The sequence below is a fragment of the Apteryx mantelli genome, chromosome 1 (genome assembly GCF_036417845.1).
Source record: "Apteryx mantelli isolate bAptMan1 chromosome 1, bAptMan1.hap1, whole genome shotgun sequence".
Lineage (NCBI taxonomy): Eukaryota > Metazoa > Chordata > Aves > Apterygiformes > Apterygidae > Apteryx > Apteryx mantelli.
Genome location: NC_089978.1, coordinates 23,682,019 through 23,706,155, shown reverse-complemented (window position 1 = coordinate 23,706,155; position 24,137 = coordinate 23,682,019). Strand labels below are relative to the sequence as shown.

General features: G+C 39.7%; 1 protein-coding gene across 1 annotated transcript in view; it reads left to right on the top strand.

Moving 5' to 3' along the window:
* ATP8A2 (ATPase phospholipid transporting 8A2) overlaps nucleotides 1-24,137 on the top strand; it is a 330,956-nt gene that overhangs the window by 61,933 nt on the left and 244,886 nt on the right. The window contains 10 exon segments of the mRNA XM_013962146.2: nucleotides 123-211; nucleotides 971-1,015; nucleotides 1,955-2,030; nucleotides 9,540-9,645; nucleotides 10,957-11,039; nucleotides 12,772-12,821; nucleotides 15,548-15,617; nucleotides 17,173-17,257; nucleotides 18,570-18,709; nucleotides 21,054-21,192. Of these exon segments, the coding sequence (XP_013817600.2) occupies nucleotides 123-211; nucleotides 971-1,015; nucleotides 1,955-2,030; nucleotides 9,540-9,645; nucleotides 10,957-11,039; nucleotides 12,772-12,821; nucleotides 15,548-15,617; nucleotides 17,173-17,257; nucleotides 18,570-18,709; nucleotides 21,054-21,192 (883 nt within the window).

Sequence of the window (24,137 nt, the reverse complement as noted above, 5' to 3'; positions counted from 1 at the left end):
CTGAACCTTATGTCTCTTCTAGAATTTTTTCCCGTACTTAATCTGTTCTCCACTTGTTTGAATTTTGTTACTTTGCAAGCTGAAGATTGATTAAAGTTTTCCCCCCCCCCCCCCCTTTACAGGTAAAATACCTGTTTTCTGATAAAACAGGTACTCTAACATGCAATATTATGAACTTTAAGAAATGTAGTATTGCTGGAGTGACATATGGGTAAGTATGGCTTTAGAAACTCTGTAGCTTAATACATGTCTATTAATGGTACGTAGTTTTATATCAGAACAGGATTAGAACATTCTATTCTTCAAGTATTTGTGTATTAGTGTATTTTATGGTCACAGCTAACAGTTTTCATTTTAGTGTCTTGTAACACAAATTATGAAATGCAGATCTGGGAAGCACTTGAAACAAAAGGGGGGATGACCTGATCTGCTGCTTAATGTGCCAGTCATGGTTTAAATTAAACCAGAAGTGCTAAGTGCTAAATAACTTCTGGCCTGCTCCAGAGGGAAGCAGGTCCGACCTAAGGACAGTGAATTTCATTGTTTTGTGACTTCTTCAAATAAACCAGGATTTCACCACAATCATAACTATAATCGTAGCTGTCAGCAGTGAAGAGTGCCAGGCCATACAGAAGGGATGCCCACTTACTGTTTTCTTTGTTTGTTTTTTGTCAGAAAGGCTCCCTTTGAATTCATAGCAGTTGGCCTTCTGAGTCTTGAATGCTGTCTTTGACTTTGCGTAATTTTAAAAGGCTAGACTTAAGGTCTCCATACAAATTGGCCTTTAAGTTGCATGATACTTTTAATGAAGTCTCTTGAAAGGCAGAAAACTTAGTTCAGGCCTACAAGCAGCTGACCCCATGGTTCCAGCATATGTTTGTATGTGTGATGAGTCACTGATCTTTGTCTTCTACTTACTTTCTAGCTTGCAAAATGGAGTAAATGTTCTTTTTTCTCTCCTACCCCTTAGTCACTTTCCGGAGTTGGAAACAGAGCGTTCATCAGAAGACTTCAGGTAAGTATATTCTGACTAAGATGTTTGTTCTGTATAGCAGTGTTGGGACAATCTGTATAAACAGACTCTTTTCATATTTGGGACTGAAACAAGCCCAAGGGAGTAATGTTATCTGAGTATAGGCTCCTGCTGGAAAAGCGTTTATACAGAGCTGGTGGGTGGTGATGCAACTTCTCTTTTACCTAGAGGGAAGACAGGAGAGAGGCAAGGGGTGGAGGATAGGCTGTGGCTAGGCTAGCTTGAATGCATGCCAGCGTTTCTTTGTAATTGCAGACAACCAAGCTGCAAGCTGAGAATAACTTCTTTACAGTGCACTTACTTCTCTAGCTAGAAATTGAATGTTACCTTTGCAATCACTAAGTTCAACCGTGACAAGAAATGCAAAGCATTTTTCTTATTAAAATGCTGTGTTTTAAATGTGAAAACTTGAGAAGAGGTGTCTCTTATGTTAAAAGAACCACTCTTTATTCAGAGACTTAGTGGATAGAGTGGTGGGGTCTGACCTGTTCTACAGAATGGAGTGAACACCTAGAAGGAAGCATTCTGCTCAATTTAAAGCAGAACCTGTTCTGATGAGAGAGGGGTAGCATAGGGATTTTGATCTTTGACCAATTTCAGAGCCAAGTCACCTTGAAATGAATGCATTTCAAGTACACTTTAAAGTAGCTTCTGCTACATCTGTCTTAGGAGGTGGGTGGACACTTGAAACTTCTCAACCACAGCTTCAAGCATAATCAGTTTGGGTTTCTTGTTGGTGTTCTGAAGAACTTGATACACAAAATGCTGAAAATGAGCAGCAGTCATTTGATTTTTCACAATGTTTTCAAGAACAGTGTAGTTTTATTTTAGCTTTTATCTACTTCTCAACAAGATAAATATACTAATAAGAATGGAAACGTTGCCTCTGATGTTTGAAAAAGTTAATTTCTTGCTCTGCAGTCAGCTACCTCCTTCCACCAGTGAATCATGTGAATTTGATGATCCAAGACTACTGCAAAACATTGAAAATGACCATGTAAGTCTACTTTTTAGAATATTACATGCTGCTTAAACACCCTATTCTAGGCCTCTCTGGAGTGGAATGGTAAACAAATCTACTGGTGTTATCAAGTCTGTTCTAGTAGGAAATTATACAGCAGATGTAAGCACTGAGGGAAAAGGAAGTGAAATAGCCTCCCCCACCCTGCCTTCCTGCCTACTTGTCTCACTATTGAACTGAAGAAATGATGGCATTGATATGAGCACCAGCTAGCTATAAAATAGCTTCATATATGCTAGCCCATGTGAAAGATGGCATCTTGTAGCAATTGATGGTAGAAATTCTAATCCATTGAAAGAAAAGTTGCCCAGTTTAGTACAGACTCTTTAAGAGTAGTCTAACATCCATACTGTTAAAATACTGTTTTTATCAGTAATCCAGAACATTGCAAGGTGCTTCCTGTGTCCTGCTTTAAATACTGTAAACAGCGGAAATTACTGTATAAGGAACATAGGAGATAGGAGTCTTAATCACAAGCCTAAGCTTAGACTGAGACTTTAGCGACTGGTAATTTTAGGTCCTCAACTGGCTGTGTCCTGAAGGAACCTAGTCCATGGGAATGTCAGTTCATTGCTTATTCAGAAGCTATGCACCTATGAAGCTTATGACTGGACACCTGTGAATTCAAGCCACCTGTGAAAATATGTTCTTTCTCTTCCATATTGCAAAAGTTGTCCCACAATAGGAGGTCTGGGCATTGGTGGGTACAAACCGAAATGAAAAACTCAATTAGCTGGTTGCTTAGTGTAATTTCTGCAACTGGGCTGGCCAAGTTTAGTATACATGTCTAAAACACAGAAAATACAATTGCAACATACAGTTGATGCACAGCAAAGCTTTTCTTTCTGCTTTACACTTTACAACGCTTCAGAACTTGAAATGCAGCATAGTGCAAATGCCTGAAGGAACATATAATTATAATGCATGACACTATATTGCTTAAGGTGATGGACCTTGAAGATGGCTTCTGCACATTAATCTTCAGAAGGATGGCCCTCCTAGCAGGAAATAATAGTTTTCTGTGTAGTTCTTCTAATCATTCGCATCAGAAAGAGTTCCCATTGCAGATCACTTGCTGCCAAGATCTGGGTTGCCTCCCATTCCGTAGTATTTCTGTTTGTTTAGGTATAGCTACAGTTATGGTGTATGAGGGTTGCTGACTCAGGTACTCATCCTGAATTAGAGGCTACTGCTTTAAGTGCAGGCTGCAAGTAAAGTCCACTTGAGCTCTGACTGGCTGTTGCTTTAGAGATCTATGCAAAAAAAGTTGTTTAGGGCATTTTAATAGACTCTGCAGAAAAGACAGTATTGGATGGGGTGTGAAATGGAGTTTCTGTTCTACCCTTCGGATGACTCTTTAATGTTGGGGTATCTTTTATTGTCTGATCCTCTCTGTGTAGTGCTTCTGCCTTGGGAGATGGATAGAGAATGTGCTATTGTAGCAGACAAATAGAGGATTTAGGTAGCTTCCCTAGGTTAGGGATCACTTATTCTAAATATAGCTCAAGCAGAAATTTCCTTTTTACAGGCTGAACCCATATGTACCTGAGCTTCCTTTGGCTCTCAGCAGATAAATACCACTGTCACTGCACAGTGACCTTTCAGAGGTTAGCCCTACTGTGTGAACTGAGTCCTCAGATAAGCAGTGGGGAAAATCCTGGCTGATGAGACTTCAGGTGTGCCTTGCATAGGCCAAAGACATCTTCTGGAGCCTGACTGTCTTGGACAGATGAATGTAACCCAGTGACAAGTGATGATTTGGCACAAGACATGCAGAATGACAGGACTACATGTAACAGTTTGCAGTTTGGTGAAGTAGGTCTGCACTTCATAATTTGGATTACAGAAGATTGGATGGATTACAGAATCTCTTTAGTGTCATAGTTTTCATCACTAGCTGGTATCTGCAGATGCCATTTGCAGGTGTCTTACAATCCCCATTCATTTAGGAAAATGAGGTGATGAAACTGAAGTCTGGTAGCACAAGCTGCCTTGTGCGTTCAGATGCTGCTGTGCGTAGCTGGGCAATAAACTGAGCTGGAGCTGTCAATGGGATAACTTTCAGACACTACGTAAATGTAAGCTGCTTACAAGTATGGCCTCTGGTCTTGAAGAATTTTTCAGTCCAGTCACAAGTATTACTTTAAAGCTGTCTCAGTGCCAAGTAACTTTTTCAGATTGAGGGGAAAAAAACAAAACAAAACAAAAAGCTGTGCTTCTCCTCATGGGACTATCTTCCATCTGCTAAAATGATTTTTAGCATCCCATATCACCTCTGAGTTTTGTAGCTCTTCTGGGCCACCGATTGTAAAGATTGACTGATGGCCAAGTCCAGTCTTGACTTATGGTCAAAGAATTATTGCTTTCTATAAAGCATTCCAAGGAAAAATAATTTGTCTTTAAAATGTGTGGAGATTTCTCATGACTTCTCTGGGGGTTTAATATGGAAGACAGTGCCCAGGTTTGTCTGACTATCCTTGTTTCTTTGTAGCTGCTTCCACTGGATGAATCTGGCAGTTGAGCCGTAGAAATAAAGCAAGCTTGTTTCCGTAGGGGAAAATGCCTTAAACGATTATTATTAGAATGAGAAAAGGTCAGCTATTTCTGAAGACTTAGAAGAATGTTTGCTGAACATGCTAAATGGTCTTTATCTTGGCACTTTCAAGTTGCACGTGCACCATGAAGAAACTCAGTTATGAAATGCTGGCTTTAAAAAAAAAAAAAACAACTGGCTATGCATGTGATGATATGAATAGGGGGAAGAAGATCAAGGAGCAGAAGAACTAAGAAGCCTGGATTTCATCCTAGCCCTCTGTCTTACCTATTTAGATTCTCTCCTTACTTCCTCTACTAACTCCAGTTTCCACCTGACCTCCATTCTATGGCCCCAGTTACCACTTGGGCAAGAAGCAGCCACATGGCATAGCTGTGTATGCACAGATTGATTCAGTGAGTATGTGTGATGATGGTTTAGCAGCTGGCCAGATGGAATGGATAACCATTCTGCTCGTGGTGAGCCTTTCCCTCAGTGGAAGCATTCATTTAGATCTTTCCAAAATGTCTGCTTATTTTTTGAAGTGTGTGGGAGCTGAGGTTTTTATTCCATCAGACTTTGAATTGACCACTATGGTCAGATGATTCTTATTTCCTTAAGAAACCAGAACAACAACAAAAAAACACTTCACTGATTATTGAGATAAACTGGAATTTAAAATACAGTAGAGGCAAAGTTCATTTGGGCTGTAGGAACCTTTGTGAGGTTCCAGTTTGGAAAGTAACTGTTCCCTGAAAACTGTCAAACTGTCACTCCCCAGCTCAAAAACAATTAAATTGTAGACTGAGAAATACTTTCCTCTTCTGCTTTTGCCCTTGTGCTTCGGACTTTGGTATTTTTCTTTTACTCCAGCAAAAGGCAGCATCTTAAATTGTAGATCATATGTCAATATTGTTGGACAAGATAAACTTGCATTTAACTCCATTGATATTGATGTGTATTCTTTGTGTTTGTGCTTGAAAGATCTTGATCCCCTCCAGTCTCACCAATTCACTGTTTTAGAGGTGCCCAGCATGGATGGATCCCTCATATTGTGTTCTGCAGATATGTGATGTGAACTTCCTACTGTTACATTCATTTAAAATATTTTTAAGATGGTGAGTCATAATCCCCTCTGGTAATAAAATGGACAGCTATTTTACTAGCAGTCCTTGGCAGGATGTGCCATTTTATATGCAAAGTGGCAAGTTTGTTGGACATCCTATAAATTTCTGAGCAAATGGCCTGGAAATGGCCAGTCAATCCAGTTCATCAGTATTATGAATGGAGGTACGGATCTGATATTGATATGATGGAATGGAGGATGCAGGAAGAGCTTAACATTTAAATGCAACTTCCTTGTCACATTATGAGGTTGTTGGGTAGAGTACTGCAGTTCCTATCTTCAGAGTGAGGCATGGGCCCAGATAAGGACATACATGGCAAATGTGCAGGTGCACAGCTCTGCAGAGTGCAGCTTGCTCCCGGAAGAGGTGGAATTCTAACTTGGTGGGTTTTTTCCCCCTCCCTAAATAGGGGAGAAGAGACTATACAAAGGGATGAATACAGCTTCCTGACTAGTGGTCTGTACCCCGCTTGATAAGTGATAGTGTTGTGCCTTCTAGATAAGGCAGCTCTACAGTCATTATGGATAATACTTTGTAGACAACAATTTGGGGACTGTTCCCAGAACTCTTGAGACAGTATGTTGCAATGTGTTTGTAGTTTTTTAGCTTGTGAGGCTGATGTGCAAGATAAGTTTAGCAAGTAGATTGTGTTGCTGGCATAGGTGATGATATACCAGGTGTTTGGATTTTGATAAAGCTTTGGAAAAGGGGACAGACCTGTGCCAAAAAGAAGCAAAAGCTTTGAAGACACAGAGCTTTTGGCATCTGGGGATGAAAAAGGGGGAAGGATGAACTTAGAAGGAGAGCTACCTGTGGACAGATAACCAAATAACTAAAATATGCAGCCTCTCTTCCTGCTGCAGATAAACAGAGAAAAAAAATAAAGGTGGTGGGAAGAAATAGAAATGAGCTTAAGAAATGATCAGGCAAGGAATGTCTCACAGAGACCAGTAAGAAATTTAGTAGCAAAATGGCTGAGATCTGCTTTAATAGAAGAAAATAAGTAATAAAGCAGAATCAGTTAACCTGTGGGACTTCAAACATAAGGAAGGGGTTAAACTTGGAGTGAAGCAAGGGTGTATGACCACAGATGCCATTAATAAGCATGAAGATCCTGTTCCCAGCTCTGAAGTAGAATTTTGAACGCTGTCCTGATTCTTGTCAGTGCAATAAATATTGTGTCAGTGTTGGAAGAATATAGTAAGGAGACAAATGACAGCTGTGTGGAGGAGCTGACATGATAAGCTGGGCTTCTCTGTCCGGTGATCTGTTGTTATAGAATTGGAAGGTTGCCATGTAATCCGTCGTAAGCTGTGAAAATATCAAGACAGCAACAAATAATGTTATTGGCTTGAAAGCAGAAATATATATACATAGGAAGAATTAAAATCTATAATGTTACCAGAGATGGGTTATTTCCAGTTGATAGAATGCATACTCTAAGGAAGTGTATAAGAGGCTAGGTGATATACTTATAAGGCCATCAAAGGTCTGCAGCAATGGATGCTGAAATGAGAACCTGGCAGGCTGTGCGTTTTGTGAAGAGAGAGGTATAACTTTCATTGCTTTCACGGGAAATATCATGGCAGCAGAATGTAACCTTTTAACCAAAAAGTTGCTGTTGACTTAACATTTCTCACACTTCTTTTGATCATATATCATCTGTTCATTTTCTTGAAAATAGCCTCTGCACTCCAGCATGTCAAAAGTTGATGGGGGGTGTAACCATGCAGTTTAAGTTCCAGTATGCAAAGATAAATGTCATGTGTGAAACAAGTTATACTTTGAAAAATATGCATAGCATAAAGGAAGTCCATGAAGTAAAACAACAATGTAGGCATTGAATCTACAGTCTTTGAGTCTATTGCACTTTTTTGTTTTCTGGTATGCTTACTACATGTTTTAATTAATGTTAACATGCCATGTGCTGGCTGATACTGTTTCATGGCTTTCATAGTAGTTTACTTTCTACTAATTAAACCTTTCTATTGCCAGTGTGTTTTTCTATTGTAGAAATAGGTAGGCTATGCACATCATAGTTAAAAACAAAAACAATTAATCCCCCCAAAAACAAACAATCCTTTTTTCCCTGTTCTTTGTCTTGTCCCTAAAATAGAACCTGAGATAAAACATAAGCTTTGCTTTTATTTTTGTAACATAGCTTGGGGTGAGGGGAGAAGTACTAAGGAGGTCTGAGAACCAATTGTGAATGCTGCTAGCCTGTGGGAAGTTGCATTTTAAGTGTGCCTCTAAGTGAGGAAATGCAAGAGTCTTTAATGTCTTAGTAGTTGTTTTATAAAACACTTTAATTGCATATTAGTACTGTATATGTTTGTAGGAAAATATCTGGAATAAAAAATTCTCACATTAGAGGATTTTTGGTGGCATGTAGCTTTCACCTGAAATTGGTTCATTTGGGTGTTTTAGCCTGTTCTCTGTTGTGAAACAAGTTCTAGTGTACACTGAGAAAATAAACTGTGTAGAAACGTCTTTTTATTCAAAAAAACCCCCCAAACTTGGATCCTTTTCTACTAGAATCTTGCAGATGAGTATCCAACCTTATTTTATAAGGTTGGTATTTTCTCCATCCAATCTTGGTTTTTAATACTAAGATAACATGATTTTGGCCAGATCTCATGGTGTACGTATATAATCTTGCAATGCTCCTGACTTTGTAGTGGCTCTGTTAAGACAGAGTGTGTATAAAATATCCTATAATAATGAAAAGTCTGGAAACTGAGTGGTATTTACTTAGGTCAAAACTATGAAAGTTTGCAAGTTCATCTACAACGAATGGCTTAAAGGGCTTTCTGCAAATTTAACACTGCTAAGTTCATATCTGACTTTCAGTCACTGTGCAAACAGCTGCTGTGACTTAAGATTTTGATGACACTGACTGTGGTGGTTATGGATATAGCAGCTGATGAAGGGGAACATGTTCACTTTAGCTGTTACAGCCAAATGTGTTAAATTTGTCTGAACTGTGAATGAAGTTAGTATGCCAAGTTGTGTGTGAGCTGGGCAGTGGGTACCATTCCTAAGACCTTGGGCAAAAGTGTGTGTAGGGGGCTGGGAGGCGTGGTGGAGAGGAGGGAAGAATGGGATGGGCACCTCTCTCATGTCACCACAGCTACAACTGCCAGAATTTATTGATCAGAGCCCTGTGACTAAGTGCCAGGAAGTCTTTGCTGGGTTGTAGACTTGGCGTCTCTTTAAGCACTGTGGGATGGCTGGTGACTATGCACTCTGTATGGACCATGTTTTATGTTGTGTGGTCTCATGATGCTGAACATGTAAGGAGCATTGACCAAACTTCTGCTTGGTTGGGTGATGTATTCTTGTAAGAGCAGATGATGTTGCCTTCTATTGGTTTTTCTGCTGCTGTCTGCTTTGGAAATTCTTTGCTCGGGGTGCAATTGCAATGAGTTTAATTCTGGTGTGGTTATTTTCCATCTATTGAAAGCTGTTATAGAAGCTACCAAAACAGTATTTTCTGTTGCTCAGTCATTACCTTATAACAATCATCTTTGCCTATATGAAGCTTGGGGCACTACAAAACGAATACTTTTGTGTTCGGGGGGGGGGGGGGGGGAAGGGATTTTGGCTTCCCAGGTCTTCATCACTTAAATGAAGTTTTTAGCTTTAGCATTCTAGTTCATTAATGCTGACCCTGAACTCTGCTGTACTGATGTTCTGGGGCAAAGTGAGAGGATTACTAGAGGTAGGGAATTCTGCAGCACCTGAGAGCTCTCTCCAGACCTGGGCAACAGCTGCCTCTTGGGTTGCATGTAATACTAAAACTGACTTGCTTGATGTCCTGTCTAGCCCACAGCTGCTCACATACAGGAGTTCCTCACCCTTCTGGCAGTGTGTCATACTGTTGTTCCTGAGAGACAAGCAAATAAAATAATCTACCAGGCCTTCTCTCCAGGTTGGTTGTTTCTTTCTTTTTAAGGAGGGAAGGAGGAAGGGAACAGAAGTAGATGGGGGAAAAAAAGACTTCTGGAGAGATTTTTAATTTTAAAAGCAAAACATCCTCTGATTTAATTGCTAGCAGTAGATCTGACATCTTCTGTTGTTGGTGCACATTGCTTTTGAATGTTTCCTAGAAAACTGCTGACAGGCCTGATGTTTATGTAGAGCTAAGCTGGACTTGTGATCCCTTCTCTCATAAGGTCTTTTACTCTGGCCTCTTTCTGCAGGGGTGACAAGCAAAATTAAGGCTTTCTGTGCCTTGTCTCCCCTCCATAGAGCTGATCTATGGAAGTACTGGTTTGTCTCTGCATATACTCTTATTGGCTCTACTTGGTACGAGTGCAAATTCTTTGTGCTTTTTTGTCTTCTCTTGATCTAGTGGCCACATTGCTTTATGAAGCTACAAAGTGTTGATACAGGACACTGCTATGAAGCACCACAGAGGCACTGAAAAGGGGTAGGCAGGGGCCAAAATGCAAAACAGTAGGGCCCTGCTCCCCATAAAATTACCTCCACTAACGAGGATGTTTCTAGAACTGTTGCAGTGATGTATTTAGTGACGAAGCGGCATCACTTCCTATTTATGTCCTAATGGAGTGCTGAGGAGTGGGATGAAGAGCACGTGTGACAACTCTGGTCACAGTGCTGATGCAGAGAAACAGGGGTTGCTGGAACTGGGCACCAAATTAGCTTGTCTGGTGCTTGGGCTTGCTGCTACTTGCTCCTTAAGCAGGCTGTATAGTTAGCTACTAGAGGTGCTGTCTCTGGTTTCAGCTCAGTTATTTGAGCTTTTAATGATAGTACCCAGTTCAGTTTCCAGTAGACCATGCTGAATTTCTTTGACAAGAACTTAGTGTTGTTACAGCAGAAACTGGATTAAGTGTATGTCGCAGGAATGTAGAGTAACATAGCTTTGTTCTTGAGCACTTTCAGAATTGGTTTTCTTTCATCTTCTTTTACAAAGAAGAGAGAAGTATGGCTCTTCAGCAGCAATAGTTTAATGCTTCAGTAGTTACAAGATGTTTTATAAAGATTAGGTCCAAAGTGTGTATAGTTGATCTTATATGGCTTTTACAGGAGTGAAAGTGTAAATGTTCTTGTGGAAGTGAGCTACTTTAGCATTCCATTAACCGCTACAGATTTGGAAGTTCAATTACATGGGGAAGCGGGCTTCTATGCTTTGGCCGTGTGGCCTACATAGGTACAGGCTTCGCCTGTCTTTTCTTCTGTGTACCAGATTAAATTCAACTTTTTCTTGTATTGGCAGATGAAGGGGCATTAGTGAAAGGAGCAAAAAGGCTTGGTTATGTCTTCACAGGAAGGACTCCACATTCGGTTATTATTGATGCGGTAAGTAGTAGATGTACATGGCACATTGGCTGCCGACCTTATGCAGAGCATAAGTGTGTTCTGTATGGTTCTCCTGAGTTCCCCATTATAGGGCCTTTAGGAGACTACATGCAGAAGGCTTTTGCAGATTGGGAAGAGCTGACTCAGTCTATTTTAGATACAAACTCCTCCTCTGTCCTTCTTCTCTGTGGAATGGACCATAAGAATTTGTCTGGGAAGCCTGGATGAGCATGCTTTCCTTGGAAGGATACGCATTGGTCTGGGAGGAGGTCTTCTATGACTCTGTGTTTAGCAGTTATGGTTCTAAATGTTTGAATTCTTGCAACTGAACGGTGGGGTTTTTTCTTTTTTCTTTTTCCTCCCCCCTCAGTAAAATCCTCTGTATGAGATGTATCTACTTAGCAAGCTCTGTACATGTGTGAAAGGGTGTAGTTAAATGAAGGTTGACATTTACAGGCAGTCTCAAACTCATGGGGTCACACTCTGACTTAATTTGCAGTCTTACATGGTTGCAGCTGAGATAAAAAAAGCTTTTCTGGAATTCATGATCGTGTGCTTGTTAATAATAATGCATGCATTATTTTTGTCCTTCCTCTCAGGTGCGTTCATTTACAAATCTTCAAAAATAACCAGTCTGGTAACTCCCAAGCTAAGCACTTAAAATATCTACATTTTTCAGGACTCATCACAAACTTTTTAGGACTTCTCAAAAGGCTGCTGCTTTAGTTTAAGTGCAGCTTAGGATGAGGAATGTCATCCAGACCTCTGCAGGGTTGTCTCACCTTCTCTGCAGAAAGATTGACCTTACCTAGTCTTACATCCCTAAGTGGGATGCATGATCAATCTGTAGGCAGCGGTGAAAGATGTCATTCCCAGAGGTTCCTGTCTCTTCTACCACTGCTTGTAGGAAATGAGTACTTGAATGCCTCAACTGAAGATGGCTTTTGGTCTCAGGGATATTGCTGAATTCGTCTGTGCCTCAGACAACTGTGTACTGCTACTTCAGTGAGACTTCAATAGAGCCCACCCTTAGACCATGTGCTACAGATGCCACAGCACTTCTGAGACTCCAGTAACTTTCACTGCTCCTAGCATCTGTTGTACAGCAAGAATGGAAAGGATTAGGGATTTTTAAATCCTTTTCCTTCCTCAGATTGCCCATGCTCAACCCTGCCACAGGTTGTGCTTGGCTTAAACTTGCAAGTGGACAAGGAGTTGCTAGCGATAGCAGGAATTACTCTATTTAACCACTTTCATTGCAAAAAAAGATTTTATACTTGCAAATTAAAATAAAAGGAATATTAAGGTAGTTCAGGAAAAGTGGCTATTATAATGCCAAATCTGGATGGCCTGTTTATCTTAGAATGAAGCCCACAGTCTATAATACATTTCTAGAAGAGATTGATAGCCTTTAAAAAGTAAGCAAGCATCTTAATGTTCAGAGCATGCTTATCCTTCTAGAGTAAAAGTTAATTTTCTTGAAATGGTGACTGCAGGTCTATAAAAGAGTAAATAAATAGAAGATGCCACAATCTTAGACATTCAAACAGGAGTGGAGGAATCCTATTAAATAGGGCTCTATATCACTTTTACCAGGAGAGGGAGCTATTGCCACATTTTTACTATTTATGCTGGGATTTGGAAATAATGATGCTTTAACCAACTTGCATGTTTACACATATAAGAATATCATACGATATATACTTAAAATAGTACATGTTTTCTTTCATAGCTGGGCAAAGAAGAAACCTTTGAAATTCTTAATGTACTAGAGTTTTCCAGGTAAGTTCTCTCTGGTATACTCAATGCAGGATAATAGAATTATTTCAGTTAATACATGTTAAGAATAAAAAGATTCAACTGATGCAGTAGAAAAGCTGAACTTTAGTTTTGTCCTGCCTCTCCATCCCCATGGTCCCAAAGTAAGGTTAATACAGAACCTATTACAAATTGGTGTCAGTTGGTGGTTATAGTATGAGCATGGAGATCTTCCCTGTCACTGCAGCTCTGTAGGTTTGCCATGAAGTTGCTGCCCTGGAAGTGTCATTCTGTGCTTCACTTATTTTCTGATGCACCAGTAGAGAAAGTGTCACCTGACTACTTCAAGACCATGCTTGGAGTCTGTGGTTTTTATAGCGCTCTTATAACTTACTGTTATTTGGGTAGGTGGGATCTCCCAGTGGAGGGTTTTTTGGTGCCCTGTTGTAAGAAGCACCCCAGCCTTCTATTATACTCAAAATTAGTTAGGCTAGTTAGGACGGGCACCACTTGGGTAGCGAGAAGCTTCATGAAGCAGATTGGGCCCCTAGATCTCTGGCAATCGTAGTGGTTCTTTCTCAGTGAATATGGTTTTGTCAGCTTGGATGGTGTGAGTCAGCAGGCTTTCTACTCTAGTTTTTCTTGGTTTTGTTTTTCTACTGTAGCTATGGCTTAAAGACTTGAATTTTTGCTCTTTGCCCTTTTGCAGCTGGCTCGTTCTGCTAAAGGCGTATGCTAAGTAAAACTAGAGAGAGGGAAGGTTTGAGTAAATAGTTTTTCTTCTGCCTTGTTTTGAAGATTCCTCTGGATTTCTTTTCCCCTTTTTATTCTGACATGTGGCTATTTATGCAGCTTCTGAAACTTCCTGAAAGGGTGCTAGAAAAATCCTTTGGAGTGGCTGCTGCCCTCCACAGCCAGGAAGATCTGTAGCCTGCATGCAGCACTCTTCAAAACGCTCTCTTAGTTCTTCCCACTTGTAGCAACCTTCCCACTTGGCCAGTGAGGAACCTCCTATAATTAGATTTCAAAAGCACAGGGAAGTTTCCCAGGGTCACTAGCTTGCTCTAGAAATTCTGGGCATAGTTAATTGTCATCCTTCTAGACTTGCTTCATAAAGTACAGCAGGAAAGATTGCATTTTGTCTGATCAGACATGCTAAGAGCTTATTTCTTATGAATGGTTCTTGAGCCCTGAAAAAGGATTAGATCTCCCAGAGCAACTTCTGATCTACACTCTGACTTGTCTGTATGTATTTGCAAGTAGGGAATGAGGAAGGAGGATACTTTTGCTCCCATTTTTCTATCTGCTTCTGACTCTTCCTTTCACTGAGGAAAGGAATTACGCTTACAGACAGCTTCTCTTTTGGATATAAAACCTCAGACCCTTCTGGACTCTTTTGGTGGAGTTGATTTGGTTGCCTCTTACAAGCTACATTTCTCTTTCTGTAGCTCTCTTAAAGGAGAGGTTGCAAAGCAAAATGCCAAAATTAATCTGTTTTTTAAAATACCCTTAGCTGTCTTCCACTGATAAATACCTGTGTATTGTGTCCTGTATATTAAAAAATAATACAAGCTAAATGCATCCCAAACTTGACTTTGTCTTGATACACAGCTCTGCTCAGAGGGGTCTGACTCTCTGTTGCTCTATGTCATCCCAACTATATGTCTGAATAGACCAATGTAAAGAACCTGTAGGGAAGCTGAGAGCTGCTCTGTATCATATATACAAAAAGGGCAGAGTTAAAATTGTGTGAATAAACAATCACTGCCATTTAGGTGGGTGGTCTTTGCATCCATGTTCTTGTATCATAAGGCAAATGAAGTCTAAAGATAACTGCACGCTAGGAAAGCCTGACAGTCTTTCAGCTGTCAGACTTCTAGCAGGAAGGGGAGAGTTGTCTGTTTATGTAGCTGGTATGAGAAGAAAGAACCTATTAAGATCATGTTGGGGGAAGCACTCAAAGTGCATCTGACAAAATGTAGCCTGGATTTGTGGTCCTTTCCTTTAGTGTTCAAATAACCTGTGTTGGCTTGTGCCACAGTTTATCCTAGAGCAGGAGATTTTATTTTATTTTTTTTCTTCAGAGTTTAAATAAATAGTAGCCTCTTCAAAACACCTCTTCACTTGGTGTTTACAGTGGCATCTCTTCATGGGAGTTTTGCTTAGGCCTCCTAGTACTAGGCTTCTCCTTCTCAAGACTATATACCCAGCAATCCATGACTCGTCTTTATGACATATTTCTGCATGTTCTCAATTCCTTCAAGTTAGTCAAATAATTACCGCTGTGTCCGTAGGTGGCTATTTCAGTCTACTAAGCCTTCAGCTAATACACATTCAGCTATAATACTCCCAGTTCTAGCCTGAGAGTTCCCACAACAATTTCCTTCATATAAGGAAAAGTTGAGAGTAAACAAGACTCCCCTTCTTTCCTTTCAAAGGGATGTTTGAGCAGTCTTGTCTTTATCCAAATTTTTATACATATTTGCGTGCAAGTCTATATGAACCCTGTCTGTGAACTTGAGCAGAATCAGACTGGGTTGACTTCTTGCATAACCATAGGACCCATAGAGCTGAAGCGGGAAATGGGCAATTTAATATTTCTTTGTCTAGGATTGCTGGGTCTCAAGTTACTACTGTTCCATCTCACCTGACCTCAGATGTGCTGAGCACATCAGAAAATTCACTGGCTGGAACAGGACTTACTCTTGATCAATACAACTAATGAGAAAACTAAATATTTCTTTCTACAGCAACAGAAAGAGAATGTCAGTAATTGTTCGAACTCCAGCAGGACAGCTACGTCTCTACTGCAAAGGGGCTGTAAGTAATTAAGCTGCTTTAATGGAGAACTAACAATACCAGTTATTGTTTCAACAGCCATGGCTTTAAGATGCTGGCATTTCATGTCTCATACATAATACCTGTTGGCTTTCTGTTTAGGGCCAAAGGATTTAGAAGATCCGTAATTCCTCCTTTGACTCTTTTTGCAGGCGGAAGGACTGCCTGGCTTTTTACCACCCAATTGAAATCCTGAAACTAATGTGCATAGTACCCTTTACTTCAACAAGGGTGGGATTTCACCCAGCTGGGCAGCAGCAGTTCAGAAGCTAGACTAAATGCTCTTGTCTGGACCTGTAATGCTAAAATCTGTTCTCAAGCGTTTGGCTCTCCGTTTGGCTCTCATATCTCTGCACCTGCTGTTATTTGTCATCATGACTTGCACCATGTTGTGCTTCTGTCTTTGCTGACAAGAGCAATAACTTACAAAAATACAAAGGCTGTAAAACTAGCACTGGCCACAGTCAGAGTGGTTCTAGTTTCACTGGAAAATTATGGAGATTGCTTTTTGCAACAGGGGAAACTGTTTCTGACTTCTGTAGGGATCTGGTTTACTTGACTTGGTCCTCACAGATAGGCCTGGTTGCACTGCTCTGTTGCTTCAGTTTAACTCCACTGATTTGGTAAAGATGTGCCAACTTCATGCTGGTGCAGTGGAAGTGAATTAGGTCCATTGTCTGTGTTGTCGTTTGTTCTGCTACAACTGACACTCATCTAAACTCTTAAATAAATGGCCTATTCTACATGAACTCTTGCATGTTCTGACAATCGCCTCCCATCCTGCCACTTTCATTATAAATCTATTCAGTGATTATAAACTATTCAGTGATAGAGGTAGGCCTGTGTACTCAGTTTGCTTAATAGCACGTATTCAAGCAAAAGTAGGGTTTCTTATTTTTCATATATGTAGCAACTTGTGCTGGTAGCCACAGAAGAAAATCCAGGGACTCTAGAGGTATAGCTGCTGCTGCTGCATTTTCATTACTGCTGTTATCCATGCTGTTATGTATTTCAAATGCACTTTGATTTAGTGATAAATAAACAGTTGTTGGCAGGAGGAAGCTTATTTCCAAGACAGTTCTGTGGTAGAACCTGTTTAATATTTCTTCCTTCTGCTTCTTGACATCAATGGGAGCGTTACGTAGAAAGGACTGCAAGAAGCAGCCCTTCTGTATGGAACTACGAATACTGAATAAGATCAGACGCTTTTATTCTCTGAAAATGAATATATTCAGTTTAGTAATTAAAAAGGAGCATCCCTTACTGTTCGATAATTGGACTCCTTTATGGAAAATTGGGAGGAGGGAAGAGTGCTTCTGTTCCCCAATATTTAAAGTGGGAGTATCTCTGCCATTGTGCACAACCCAGAAGATGTACTCAAATGTGTGTGCCTAAAACCAAATGCATTACTTATAAATTTAGTTTTGGGTTATGAAATTAGCCAGTCCACTCAGATTACCTCACTTTAGCTTGTAGATACACAAATGAAAACTTCACATGTACACTTACTCTGTTGTAATGAATTTGGTTTTAATAGGATAATGTAATTTTTGAGAGGCTTTCAAAAGATTCCCAGTATATGGAACAAACACTGTGCCATCTTGAATACTTCGCCACGGAAGGTAAGAGAAACAGCATGTGGTAAGAGTTGAATTATCAAATTACTTGCAGTATTTTTGGCATTGTTGAAGCTTTGCGGTGCCAAATAAGATGGCTATGAAGACTATTTTAGAAGTGGTGGGTGATCAGCCAGTTAGCAACTCTAGGATAAACTTAGGCCTGAGGAAATACATGGCCTACTCCTGCTGCTTTGAATTTCAGTAGGGAAATGGAATTTGGAAGAAGCAGGATGGAGCTCTGTATATGGCTGCTGGAGGGAAGGAGCCTGAGTTCTGTCTCCCCAAACACTTCAGTTTCATTGGAGCTGCTAGTATTTTTACCAGTGTAAAAATCAGATGACTCAAAGGTTCTGGCTGTATGAAGCAGAGTGATAACTTGAACATGCTGAGAAACATGAGACATCCAGACTTCAAAGATTTATCAGAAAGGGTCCCTTAATTAAGACTTTTATGACTGATGTAACATCTACATTTACAGAGGCTACTTGGCTTTGTTGCCTCTTCCACATAGCTTGAAACGTTGGCATTATAGTAAAAACATGAGCCTTCATGGTTATTTTCTTCCTAAACCTGAAACTGTTTTATTCAGCCTAAAAAAAAAAAAAGGGGGGGCGAGTGTTGCAAACTCCCACATTTATAATAATTAAATCTTTATTTTTTTTTATGGTGCGCACACTTTTTTCTGGTTGACTCCTTCCAGAAGAAAAATCATTACTTATGTATGTTAATTTTTGTCACTGGTCTAATAAAATGTTCTTTGTACTTCATGGGACCTAGTCTCTATTCTTTTGTGCATGTGTAACCCCCATTATTAATGTGAGTTATGTGCACACACTGAAGGAGAAAAGTCTTTCAAAAAGGAAATACTGGGCTTAGTAGTGTATTTGGCTCAGTGATAAATGTCTCTGATCATAATGTGTAGCCAGTTTGTTTAACTTGATTAAAAAAAAAAAAAAGGCCAAACTTGCTTTTAAACTTCAATGGAAAAGGTTAAAGTTGACACTCTTGTTGCTCCAATATGGTTTGATTGCAATAAAAATGAGGGGGAGGTTTGTGATGATTAGACTCTCTCTTGATTTGCACCAGCATTAGTGACCTAAATGAGTCACTCTTGCTTTGAATGTATGAAAACCCAAATGCTTTTAAAAGCTACAGGGAGATTACCCAGAATCCAGAGTTTAGCATTATTTGTGCATTAAAAGCTTCTGTTCTCTGCAGTGAGAAGACTAAGAACTTAGCGTTCATTAGGGCTTTAAAGATGTGCTGAAACTCAGTGTAATTTTACTGTGTATAATGGCTATATTCTGTTTTGTAGGTCTGAGGACTTTGTGCATTGCTTATGCAGACCTGTCAGAAAATACTTACAGAGAGTGGCTGAATGTCTACAATGAAGCCAGTACAATTTTGAAAGATAGAACACAGAAGCTGGAGGAATGCTATGAGATCATTGAAAAGGTAAGACACATGTTTCCAAGGGGCAGATGCTGATTCCTTTACACGTGTTTTTCCATAGAATTCAGGCAGTATACAGTACAACAAAGTATTAATTTTATCAGGCGGAGAGAGGGGGAAGGGCATTTCTACTCAGGAGCATGTTCAGTCCATAGACTTCTCAGGTGTTTAGTTTTGAAGTCCTTGAGATAAACTTTAAAACTGTCATTACTGCTTACCATCTCTATTTCTTGATTCTTTCTATCTTGCTGTCTTGAATAAGCTTGATGTAACTTGATAGAAGATAACCTACATCATCAGTGCATTGTACCATGTTCCCATGGGGCTAATGTATGAAGAGAAAATGATTATATCTACAGTGTCTAAAACATCCTTTAAAAAACCCAATCTGTCATTTCTCTATTAAAAGGAATAATGTGCTCACTGAGGCCTGTAGTCACATAGGCTGAAATAATATTAAAAGCTGCTCTTTTCCTGCAAATTGAACTGTAATTTTGCAAGGGAACAGTAGCTATCAAAGAAAACGCCAGTTTGAAATTGTAATCCCACACTGAAATGTGATGCTGAAATTTCAGCACCTTGGGCTGATATTTCTGTGATACTCTTTGGTCTTTATTGCTCTCTGAAATGCTGTCAGTTTTACTTCTGACATGCACTCATTTTTGCTCTTTCTGCTCCCTCCTCTTACTTCACTGTGATTTTGTTTAGTGGTTTCTTTTAAACATTCTTTGAACTTTAATTGCTTTTGTTAATTAATATTAACCTTCTGGAGCACTGTTGGTTGGCTGTTTAAATTAGTCGGGACAGGAGAGAGGAGGAGGCTGAGACTAGGATGGGAGCTAGCTTTCACAGGGGAGCCCAAACACTCCAAACAATCTTTAAGCAATAGCTAAAGATCAGGTCTTGCTTTTCAAACTGATGTCTAAAGTCTCATTTTGTGCTCGTTGTGAAAGTGCTGGTCACTCAGTAGTCACGTGGTTGTCTAATCTTCGATTCTGGAGTTTTGCTTAGTTTCTTATTTCTGCACTGTGCTTTCATACCCCTTTGTTTACACTGAGGTGAAAAATGATCAGCTCAGTATGGGCTAATTCTCTCAATTTAAGCTGTTTTCTCAGTCCTTCAATCATTTTTGGCTCTCAGCTTCCTACCAACTTTCCCATTTTAATATCACCTTGAAAAATGGATTCCACCACCCCCAGATGCAGGGACAGTCGTTTGGAGTTTGGATTGCAATGTATACTTTTCTGTTACCTACAAATTCTGTTAGCATTGATGGGACTCCTTTTTATCAGGAGATGATAGGGTGCTAAAGCAAATGAATTACAGAAGTCTGTTCTATTACCTTTACCAGTGAAGCATCTCATAACAAAAGTTAGGTTTTGTCAAGGTCTGTTATTTGTAAAGCTGTGTAGGCTGGTGTTAATTACAACCTCTCCTTCAGTTTTCACATTTGTTTTGAGTAATTATTGTCCTTACAGAGAATAGAAACTTACTTTTTCTGTACAATGCCTTAAATGTTGCATATAACTGAACTCAAGTTGTATCAATTTCTCTGCAACTGAACATCCTTCATTGCCTAAGGAATCATTAAAATAATTCTCAAGTTAGAATTGGCTGACTAGATTGTGTCTTTGGAGGAGGCTTATTTTTTAGGTATTTTTGTCTGCCTGATTTTTCTTTCCTGTAACATGGCCAAATCTCTTCAATCAATTGCTCTAGAATTGCATAAGAATATGTCTAACTCTGTAATATTAAATTGTTGTATGAGACATTCTTATTCTTTTCTGGCAGACATCTGTATGTAGACTAGAGATACTTGGGTTGATTAATGTTCATACCACTTCTATTACATAGATGTTGTGATTACATCCATAAATAGTTGCAATAATTTCTGCTTTGAGTGATTGTATCCAGTCTGTGTATACATTTTATGGGATGGAAATTAGTTTAAATGATGTGATGCCAGGTGACTTGTTTTGTGAGCTTAAGAAATACATAAACTGTGACCACTCATCATGTTGCTATGGTGATTAGCGAATGCTCTAATATATATGTTCATCCATAGGCTAGCTCTGGAGCTGTATAACTTCAATTAATTGCTCTTGAAACACTGCCATCTTTCTGATCAGAAACACTTGGTTCCATTCTGTAACTCTTGAAATGTGAATTTTACGCACAGGAAGTGGAATAGCCACACCAAAAATCTACTGTATTGTATATCGCTTGTCCAAATGCTGTGTTAGCAGTGAGGCACAATGTGTTGTCTTTAATTCCCTTTTTGAGTTTGTTCCAAGCAGAGGTTTATCTAAAGAAAACAATCCCTCAAAAAAAATTTTTTTTTTCCCAGGACTTACTGCTTCTTGGAGCTACAGCCATTGAAGACCGCCTGCAAGCAGGTGTTCCAGAAACAATAGCAACACTAATAAAGGCAGAAATTAAGATATGGGTTCTGACAGGGGACAAGCAGGAAACAGCTCTCAACATAGGTATCCATTTTTCTGATTACTTTGAACTTGTCTGATATGTAGCAGGTTACATATTAGATCTTTTGCTACCTGCAAAAACAGTCCTGCTTTTTATAGAGTGGTTCCTTGATAGCAGGCAGGTACATAGTAGCCTTCAATTTAGAGAACTGGAATTTTTGGAGAAAAACATTGTCTCAATGTCAGACTGTATTCTGCTAATTTTAAGGAAAAATGAACACTTTACTAGTTTTTGGGTTAAATACAATTCTTGTAGGGAAGTAGTAACTTTTGACATTCTGTTGGCAATCGAAGGGCCTCAACACGGTTGTAATATTTCAGTTTTACTGTGCATTATGTTTTAAAATTGTAAAACAATTTTCCCTGTAAGTTACATTCTTACACTGACTGCCTGTTCTAGATTTTAATGGAGTTTAGGATATGGTGGGATATATGATTATACAAAGCATATAGCTTATAACTTGTGGGCCTTGTTTGTGAAAGTAGATGGATGCTTGAATAACTACTTTTATTGTCATCTTATATGACACTTTGTTAGTCCAAGTATGTCATGTTTGTTATCCTCGAATGTGGTGCTGCTATTTTTGAGTATATGGATAAAGTTTAATATGGGTTGCTTATGTCAAGGCACAGGGTGGCTATCCTTATATCTCAAACTTGTTCATGCATCTTAGCTGACAAACTGCGCTATTGGCAATGCCGAAAATAATCTTGCAATGATGTGAACAAAAAGTACATGTTTGTATAGAGTTTAGTCTGGAACACTCTCCTTATCCCAGGTGCTTCAAATTCACCATATAAAGTGCCATCCACAATTGCCTTCAGATTTGCAGATTAGTTCATTTAGATGCACATGTGTAGGATATGTGAATCCTTAACAGCATAGGCTGCCTTCTGTTGAAGCAGCTTTTTCTTTAGTCTGCTTCAGCTAATGTTGTCTTGAAGATTCTCTAGCTGTATGAACAAAGATGACCAGTGAAACTTTTTGTATCTAGAACTGCATGTAGATGGGTCTGGATGTATTTCAGGCTTCTCTTGGAAGAGCTTTGGTGATCTTTGATTTCTAAATGAAATTACATTGCCTTTAGCAAGACTTTGGGTTTGCTGATTTGGCGGGGTGGGGGCAGGTGGTTTAGTTCCCCCCCCCCCCACGCACACACACACTTTGGTTAATCTAAGTGGAATTTCAGAATATAGTCTGCATGACTTACAGTTATTGTTCACTTACCAGAATTGAATGAAGTTTCATGTACCTGTGGATTTTGAATTTGGTACAAAAAAGATTAAACAACTTTCTGAACTGATGCAGTTGTAGTATAAATAAGGTGGATGGCTTAAGGTGGATGATAGATTTAAATGCTAATTATATCTGGTTTGAATTGCATATAAAATCTGCAGATTTTTTCCTTTAAAAGCAATAGTTTTGGAGAGGAGGGAAGCAGCATCTTTTGACAGTTTAAAAATGTAGCTATAGGTTTTTATATAAATCTCTGAAATAAACTAATAGTAATTGACAGCAGGTAGCCAGAGCTCAAGCCTTACAGTAATTGCTTACTTTGAAAGCTTACTTCTATCTACTGAAATTGTCCTTAGCCAGTCTCTGCAAGCAACTCTGAAAGGTTTAACAGTGTTCTTGCATCCTGATTGTTCTCTTAAAAAAATCTGCAGACTATTGATCTCCTTTGCCTTTCAATGAAGCTGTCGCTCTGCTAAGGCTGTGACAGGTTTCTGCTTACCACCATCCTTGTGCTTAGCAGGGTCTCAGGAAACCCGAACAACTGATGTATTTCTAGCCAATAACTTCTCTAGTAACAGTTTGTATTCTGGGAATGGGAATTAAGTGTTTAATGATCTGTAATGATCTGTATTCCTTCAATTCAACAGGGAATCAATCCCTTCAGTTCAACTCTTTACCTAGAATTGCATTCATAAGTGGGTAGAATTGCTTTCTGCCATACATTTAGCTGAGGAATTTCTGATATTTGGAGCTTCTAGATACCCTGTCAGCTTCTAGAGCGTCCCTGCAAGTGGCACTGAACATGGCTAACAGCAGCAGAGATCACAGCCTCTTTGGAGGTCCCAAACTTCACACCTTCATAGTAATATGCAGGCCTGAAAGAAATTAGTATCCCAAAAGTAGTTGGACCTCCAAGCTGTGACAGTGACAAAACTGGTTTCACAAAAATTATCCCACTGTAGACAACAGCTTCCCTGTTTAGTCATCCACTTAGTGACAGCTCTAGTAATCAACTTCTTAGGCATAGATTACCCCATTTGCTTCTCCTGCTCTTCTGTTCAGGGCCAAGCTCACTCTGTGCTACCAGACGTGTTGATTATCATACTGGAGTTCTGGGTCTCCAAAGCTGTAACTAGAGCACAGAATTCTGTGGCTTGTTCCTGTGCTCTTTGCAGCCTCTGTATCTTGAGCCTTTTCAGGGACTCTGCTCATGAGTCTGCTTAGCCAGACAGTACTCTGAGTTTTGGAGATGTTCTGAAGAAGGTATTAAAGCTGGCTCCTAGCCACTGGAAAAAATAGGTCCTAAGGTTGATATATTCCCCTTTCTCCCTCCACCCCTGCCCCCGACAAGATGATAGCTAGCAGATAAAATGGATAGTAAAGGTAAGAGCCTAAATCTGTTGAAATGGGAATGTATGCATAGCTGGAACACTGTCAGATCAGTCCTCCAAGAAAGGAGGAACTTTCCTGAACCCCCTTCCTCAAGACTGTATTGCTGTTTCTATGTTCAGACATGGGAGAGAGGCGATATAAACCTTTCTCTTGACTTCTGAGAGGCATGGCTTGGCTGTGGCCAAGGCTGTTCTGTTGTCAGCTCCTCCTGAGGATATACTGTGGTGGTATTTGACTCTGCTACTTGAGTCCTTTTGGGGCCATCTCTTTGAGCCCCTAGTGACTGGTCAACCTTATGCTGTTAGCCAGCCAGGCAGAA